Source organism: Gekko japonicus, unplaced genomic scaffold (genome assembly GCF_001447785.1).
Source record: "Gekko japonicus isolate JY-2015 unplaced genomic scaffold, Gekko_japonicus_V1.1 scaffold2102, whole genome shotgun sequence".
In the NCBI taxonomy this organism is placed as follows: domain Eukaryota; kingdom Metazoa; phylum Chordata; class Lepidosauria; order Squamata; family Gekkonidae; genus Gekko; species Gekko japonicus.
Window position 1 is genome coordinate 83,828 of NW_015165309.1, and position 8,200 is coordinate 92,027.

Here is an 8,200-nt window from a genome sequence, read left to right on the forward strand (position 1 = left end):
TAACTTTCCACATTCTTCAGGATAAGCTGCTCTCTGAGTCTGTTACTTGTTATTGGCTGCCAGAGACTGTATTCCAAGCTGTGAATGAGGGCAGCTCACAGACTCAATCCTGTACTTACTGCCATTCCTCTCACTGCTGGGGCAGAAACTGAACCTGAAGAGATCTTGTACTGTAAATGAAATCACTAGAATACTGGATCCTCTCGTGTACAGTCAAGGACATTCCAGTACTGAAATGAAACCCAGGGTTCCCTGGTACATTATCTTCTCTCCCTGTAGCAAGCGGAGCATGAAACCCCAATGTCTTCACCAAGAGAGAGGAATAATTAAAGTTCTTATTGCACCCGCACCAAAAAATGCAACAGTGGCAGAAGGTGTGACCCACTGGTGTTTGCACTGTCAGAAGAAAAAAAAAAGATCTACACATTACTTAGGGCTAAACTACTGCGGGCACATTAAGGCCGCTTTAAACTATCCTGCACGCTTGTTGTTACCACACAGTGAGCTATTTCCATATGGTGGCTCACCATGTGGATCGGGTAATTTCCTTCCTGCCAACCTTGTTGTGGCCACTTGCGGAGATATAGATAGCTGTCCAGCCTGTGTCACGTGCCAAGGCATATGCTAAGCCACAGAGCTATTTCAAGCAGCTTCTGCATGGTGGCAAATGCATGGGTCCCCTGTCCTCTTATTTATTTACTTCATTTATATTCAGCTTTACTTATTTCAGCCGTATACTTCCTTCCCCCAGGATGCTCCGACCAGTGTACACAAGGTTCCCAGGCGGTCTCCAATTCAGACCCAGACTAGACCCAGTTCTGCTTAGCTTCAGCAAGGTTGTTGCATCATGTGCTTTTAAAACTATGCTGGTAAAAAGTAGTCATTTGGTAATATATAGTCATGCTGACTTCTAGCTATATAGCTCTTGAGCAGTATTCTTTCTCTCACTTTATCCAGTGATTCACTAAAGTAATGTGAGGTTACGTAAAAGGCCCTTGGAGAAAATGGATGCCATTTTAATTCACTTTGTTCATATTCTCCAGAGATCATTTTTCCCAAGCAGAGGGCATTCTTTTATTTCTCCTTTGCAAAAGAACACCTAAAAGAAGATCTCCAAGCTATGTTCTCAGTGCCTTTCACCTCTTGCTCAGGAACTGTTCATAAACCTGAATAACAAGTTTAGCTCTATATTTTTGTCTTGAACAAACTAGAACACAAGTTCACATTAAACAGAGCTGTATTAGGGGTGTGCATTTTGCTCTACCAGAGCCAAAATATACCCCAAAAATACAGATAAGGTATTTTTCAGGTATATTTTGGCATCCCAAATGTATCCGAGTTTTCTTGGGAAAACTGGAAAAAATTCCCCCCAAAACCTCAAGATATATTTGGGAATTACCAGGTAGATCCGAAAACAGCGGAGAGGCAGTAGCAGATTGCTCCCACCCCTCATCTGTTTGCTGGGCTCTGCAGTCCCTTTAAACTTTAAAGGGACTGCAGAAGACAGCCCGAGGATCAGCTGTGCCCGGGGGGGGGGGAGCAGACTGTTCCCCTCGGCTTGGCTTGGGGCTGGCTTCTAGTGCAGCCTAGTTTAAACCAGACTGCAAGAGAAGCCATCCTAGCCTGGATCTGCATGCCATAAGAAGAGGCACAGCAGACCCCGGGGCTGGCTTTTTTCAACCATCTTCTCGGGTCTACTGGACCTGAAAAAATTCAAAGAAAGCCCCCCTGAGCAAATTCCTTCCCGGGGGGGGGGGAGCAGACTGTTCCCCTCGGCTTGGCTTGGGGCTGGCTTCTAGTGCAGCCTAGTTTAAACCAGACTGCAAGAGAAGCCATCCTAGCCTGGATCTGCATGCCATAAGAAGAGGCACAGCAGACCCCGGGGCTGGCTTTTTTCAACCAGTATTTTTCTTCTCGGGTCTATTGGACCTGAAAAAATTCAGGATTTCTGAAAAATCCCGGATCCCAATACCAGTACTGGTATTGGGATCCGGGATTTTTCAGAAATCCTGAAATTTTTCTGGGTCCAATAGACCTGAACCGAAAAATACTGGTTATAAAAAATTGTACACCCCTAGACTGTATAATGTTTTGGTTTCTATCATGTAGGGCATTCATTTTTTGTTAGATGTGATTTTTTTTCTGGTTGAAATATCAGTTGTGTCAATATTTTGCAATGCATTGGTCCTACGTTAAGTCGGGAGAGTCGGGATCATCCAGATTCAGCTCCTTCCGCATTGATCCTTCAATTTCCGCTGCCAAAGAATCCTGTTAAGACAATTTTAAACAGCATCCCATTAACACATACATCTATTTCTGTAGAGAGGATCATGATGGTAGCCAGATATGGCTCATCTAAAAAAGGAACTTCTATGTGCTTTGATACTTTATAAACTAATCCATCACCCTGCTTAAAACAAAGGTAAATAAAGGTAAAGGTAAATTTCTGTTTTACAAAGATATGAGAGTCTGCTAAAGTGATTTACCTAAGGTAAACCTCCCTGCCACGATGTGGAAAGGAAAGCTCCATAGATCCACTGATGGCCAATTCTGTTTTTAAGATGAAATGTGTTCGCCCTGACCTGGATAGCCCAGGCAAGCCCGATCTTGTCAGATCTCAGAAGCTAAGCAGGGCTGACCCTGGCAAGTATTTGGATGGGAGACCGCCAGAGAATACCAGGGCCAGGAGGCCAGAGGCAGGCTATCAAGCCACTTCTCTGAATGTCCTCTGTGCCCCAGTAGGAGTCACCAGAGGTCACCATGACTTGCAGGCACCACCACACACACAAAATGCAAAAAAAAAAAAAAAAAAATGAAATGGGTTAATTTACATTTACATAAGTTTATAATTTGTGTGGATACCTTTCCAAATTATCAAGGGGAAAAAACTCCATTTTTCTATTTGTGCTCCACAAAATCTACGAAGCAAACAGTGTCCAGAAGTCCACACCCACAACCAAGGCTAACACCTCCCCATATTCTTCAATTAGCAGCTTTCCACTGGCCGCAGGTCATGCAGCTGACAGATAACTTTATAAAACCTCCTCTGAACCCAATCTTTCTTGGAAAAAGAAAAAGAAGGAGAGAGGTAGTGGCCTAAGAAGTCGTTTATATAAATAAGCCATGCAAAAATTTGCTGCTAAAGATTACAGTCCTTCTTTTGTTGTTGTTCAGTCGCACAGTCGAGTCGCCCAATCTTTCTTGGGAAAAAAAAAGAAGGAGAGAGGTGGTGGCCTAAGAAGTCATTTATATAAATAAGCCATGCCAAAATTTGCTATACCATGCAGGCTGCTAAAGATTACAGTCTTTCTTAGATTACACAAAAATCTCAATTGTGTACATGGCACCCAGGAATTAGAGTCATCTGTATTCACCTTTACACTTCCTAAAGAAGGATTTATAGGTATAGTTGGGGGGAATATTGCTTTCCACCTGAACTACTACTTTCAGAAAATGAATGCTACTTTGACACTCACAAAGAAGTTTGTATGTCCATTAAACACCCAAAAGTCCAGTGCATAATGGGTAAATCTTTTGACAATGTACTTATCGGTATGCTTTTATTTCTTTTCTGTCTCTTCGGTGTTGATGTTAATTTAAAAAACATCAAAAAGTCAAATCCAAGAGATTTTGTTTTGGGATTCAATATATCAGACACAAACAATACAGAACACAAATCTCTCTCAGCTTGTACTTCCTACAGCAGCTATGAGTGGGTATGTACAGCTGCTGTTAAAATAAAACATAGGTCTTTGGCAATTTAAATACTAAAATATTTTATGGGGCACAATAAGCTCTTTCCCCCTTTTGGGAGGTCATTTTATCAAATGTGCGACTCAAGTGCATCGGATGCTTTGGCAAAAGAAGAGACCCCTGCAGAACACTGCTAATTCAGGGTCACCCATGAGCCCCCTTTTGGAAGTGAGAGGTCATTTTATCAAATGCGGGACTGAAGTGCATCAGATGCTTTGGCAAAAGAAGAGACCCCTGAAGAACACTGCTAATTCAGGGTCACCCATGACTACTTTCAGTCTGTCCAGATAAGCAAAAAGACTGAAACCACTGTAACACCCACTCTAATCTTAAGTATTCAGCACATATAATGGTCATGATTTCTTTGTTGAGGGGGCGATCCCCTGCCCCCCCCCCCAAGGCTGAAGCATAGCCATCTTCTAGGGCACTTGGAAAATCCCCCCCAAAGGTGATGATATTTAACACACGATACCCCCCCCCAAGGTGATGATATTTAACATACGATAACCCTATCTCTATAAGACTTAAAATGGGTTTATTAGCATGCATGGACTCAGGCTTTCCCTCCATTTAACAGATTCAAATTGGCGATCCCGATTCTTCTGGAATTTGTTTACCGAAATAATCTATTTCCTTAAGCTAACCAAAGTTGCATTGGACTTAGCACGGGCTGTGTTTTCTAGAAAGGATTTCTTGTAATGCTTCTTACCATGGGGAAAAGGCCTAATGAGTGGTAACGACGGGAGACGGCATTTGGCATAGTCTTGTTCCGAAGGTTCTTCAGCTCTTCCTGTGCCTCGTGAAGCATTTCCATGCACTCGGCATACTTGTCTTCCAGCTCTCGTAACTGTGAGGCAGAGAAGGGAAGTGATTTCCTGTGTCCCATGGGCTGTGAGCCAAAAACATTAATAGAAGGAAAAGCACTTCTCCGATCCGAATGAGGCCTGTGCATTTATGAACACTACAATCTACATGTCCAATTAAGTTCAGCCTGAAATCTGCTTTCTAGATAGTTGTAACAGATGATGAAGAATGAGGCCAAGGTTCCCATGGGGTTCAGGGAGCTGCATAAAGGTACACAAATGGCATATATCTGCCATATCGTACAGAAATTATTCCTCTTTTCCTAACTGTGGAGAACGATATAAAGTGCTATCGGGCACGCAGGAAGGGTTAGCCCTTCACCAATGAGAGTCCTGCCTGGGCTTGCATTTGCTTCTGAGGTTTCAGGAGTTTTTATCCACACATATGCAACCTGCTTAGTCAGCAATAAGAATTAGAATTTATTTTTATGAGTAAAACAGAAAATGAAAGAATTCTGCACAGGACTGAACTGTATGTTACCTTGTTTTTTTACTTACTGCTGTTTCTTTTGGGGGGGCAAGTATCGTTTACCTTGGGAATTCCAGTTCTTGTTTCATTCACATACAGAAAAGTTTAATAGGTGATATTCCCCCAGGATCCCCTTTTGAGACCCCCAGCACTGCCCTGACTTCTTAAACCTTGCGATATCTGAGTTGCAGGACAAGATTCATGTTTGGTATTAAACCAGAGTATTATGATCAGGCGATGTGTGAGTAAGAGGATAAGGCATGAAGAAGTAACCTGGAGTCCACGAGAACTCTGACCCACCCTAATCAGGACTCCTTTCTGTGACTCATCAATACCCCAGGCTTGATTAATAACCACAGTTTGCAGGATGATAATCAAACCTCTAAGACCACTCAAGAATCTCCCTTACAATACAGAATTCTCCAGAAAACTAATCACTGCATGGTGAGGAACATTAACTCATTTCCTGGCCTACTGATATCTGGCATTAGTTGTGCCAGCCGCACAGGCAATTCAGACTTTTCCTATTAGCTTTCTAATCTCTCAACAGCAACGAGGATCCTAATAACTCATCCAGTTACAGGTTGGATCCAAAAGGCAAAATGGATCCAGGATTCTCCAATGGCAAGAAAAGCCTAAACAACTTGACCCAATAATGAAGTTGATGTAAACAGTAGCCAATGACATTCGGCTCCAACAGCAAACCCCTGCTGAAATATATGTAAATGAGCCAGCAAACGAGCTAGCAAAATTAGCTGCAGTCCCATCATAAGGATTTCTCCACCACCACTTTTGCTACTCTAGAACTCTGGAGATTCACACTGCAGGATCAGGCAATGCTTGCAACTTTCTTCTTTACTTCTTTAATCTGCTCCTCCTTCTCTCCAATGTTCCTGCTCCTGTTCCCTTCCCGAGTTCTGCTCAGAGAGAATACAGCTCCCTTACCCCATTTCTCCTCCCCTACCCTCTGCTTCCTTCCCCCCTTCTTTCTCTCTCTGGGAACTCCATATGTTCATAACAACATATGGGAGGGTTCTACCCCTGGGACTGGCCATAGGAGGACACATCCAGGTTTAAAAGGAATCACTTCTGCTAGGAATTTGCCAATTGATTGCTTATTCCCAAAATGTTTCTTGATTTTGCATTTATCAAGTTATTTCTAGTATAGGCTATTCCCTTGGTCGAGTTCACTGCTTTGCTTTTTGATTTGCCTATTTTCCTCCCTTTCTCTCTCTGTATTTGATATGCTCAATACAGATTCTTTCTGAATAAGTTATTAAGATTTTCAAATGCCTTCTTGCATACACCAGACAAAACATTTTTGGGCATACATTTTACATACTAATTATTTTAATCAATAAACATGTGAAATACAATCATGATCTGGAGTAAGGTTGGACAAAACTACACAAAAGCCCTTTAAACATTAATGTTTAGCTGGGCTAAAAGCGATTGCCCGGCTCCGCATGTATATAACCATTAAATTTCTATACTCACTTCAGCTGTAAGCTGCCTTTGTGCATCTTTAGCTGCTCCCAAATGTTGGACAAGTTCTTCATTTTCCACCGTACACTGAGAAAAGCCAAAACATCAACAAAGCTAGAATAAATGCAGAATTCCACATTTTTCCCCTTTACAAATATTTAGTATTATCAAAGCAGAAACCCTGCAGCACACATTGTGTTACAGCTACTACTTCCCAGCTATTATCTGAATCTTACAGCTTTTGCCTTCTTCTGCAAATCCACTATCTGAGAGAGAAGATGGGTGATTTCTTCCTGTTGTCGAGCAGCGTCTTCAGTTTTCTTGGCTAACTCTTCAGAGATGCTGCCAATCTGGATATTTGCATCTCCTTTAACAATTAAGAAAGAAAATAATAGTTAATAATAATGGGCTGAGTCCAATGACTCCCTGGATTCAACAACAGAAAAGAGTGAACTTGTGCTCAGCACCCTTTGGCACACTAATGACTTGTTAAATAAACACACAAGATGGTTTAATAAATATAAAAAAGAGATCCAGCTTTGTAACCTGGCATCAAAGAGGTTTTCCAGCTGTTGCCAAGCTACAAGGAATAAGCCATCCCAACTGAATGCAATTGAAATGCATGCCACAGGAGGATATTTTAGTCCACAGCTGTTATCTTGATGGAACAATGTAAAAGCTAAACATAAAGTGTCTGATGAGAAAGGCCACACTGATGTAGCTTCACTTCCCAAAGCTGACCTTTGAAACTAGTATGGCTAGAGCTGGCTACCTATAGATGGATACAATAGGATAATTGACAGACAGACAGATTAAAACAGGGTCATATCAGGTTGTCAGCAGTTTCATGAATTGAGCTCCATCTGGGAGGAAGGGCGGGATTAAAATAAATGGAATCTTGAAGTTAATATTTCAAAACTAGTTCCATTGGTCATAGCGTCACACTAAGCTCAGCACATTGCACTGGAATACAAAGTGAAAAGAGCCCAAGGATGTTTTTTTTATAAAAGGATTCAGATTACATGATCAATAGCAGCTCAGAAAAGCAGAGAATAACCGAACACAAACATCTTGTAGTAGAGATAGGACCAGAGCACGCCGCGTGGAAGAAGGGCCTGCCCACTCTGCCACCGAAGGACCGCCAGGACAAGGAGCCAGAAGCTGAGTGACGACCGAAGCTGACGCAGCCGACCGGGAGAAGAAAAACCCCTCCACTGGGTGCCGGTAGGGATTGTCCCCACCCCAAAAAATGTGGCCATAGGTTAGGGTTAAACGAGTAACTGTAGCCGCTCAGAGACCCTTCCGGGGATTAGAGTGGGATAGCAAGCTGAATGAATGAATGAATGAATGAATGAATGAATATAGATTTTCCTCTTTTTTGATTATTCATATTTCTCTGGGTTTTATAGATTAACTAGCAGTAAAGCCCGTTGTGAAAGCAATACAACGGGATCTAGAAAGAGGCTCTGGGGCAGTGCTCTGGCTTTGGGCAAACAGTGTCAATTTGCTGTGGTGACCTCAGCAGGGTATAATGACAGAGTCCTCTGTTTTCTCCAGAGGAACTGATCTCTGCTACCTGAAGAGCAGTTGTAATTGTGAGTGATCTGTAGCCCTCACCTGCAGATTGGCA

At 42.4% G+C, this 8,200-nt stretch overlaps 1 protein-coding gene across 6 annotated transcripts in view; it reads right to left on the reverse strand.

Annotated features, from left to right (window-relative positions):
* TRAK1 (trafficking protein, kinesin binding 1) overlaps positions 1 to 8,200 on the reverse strand; it is a 97,325-nt gene that overhangs the window by 23,006 nt on the left and 66,119 nt on the right. For all 6 annotated transcript variants that reach the window (XM_015410466.1, XM_015410465.1, XM_015410467.1 and 3 more), the window contains 4 exons: positions 6,807 to 6,937; positions 6,583 to 6,657; positions 4,463 to 4,600; positions 2,192 to 2,268 (listed from right to left, as the gene is read on the reverse strand). In XM_015410466.1, the coding sequence (XP_015265952.1) occupies positions 2,192 to 2,268; positions 4,463 to 4,600; positions 6,583 to 6,657; positions 6,807 to 6,937 (421 nt within the window). The remainder of the gene's footprint in view (positions 1 to 2,191; positions 2,269 to 4,462; positions 4,601 to 6,582; positions 6,658 to 6,806; positions 6,938 to 8,200) is intronic.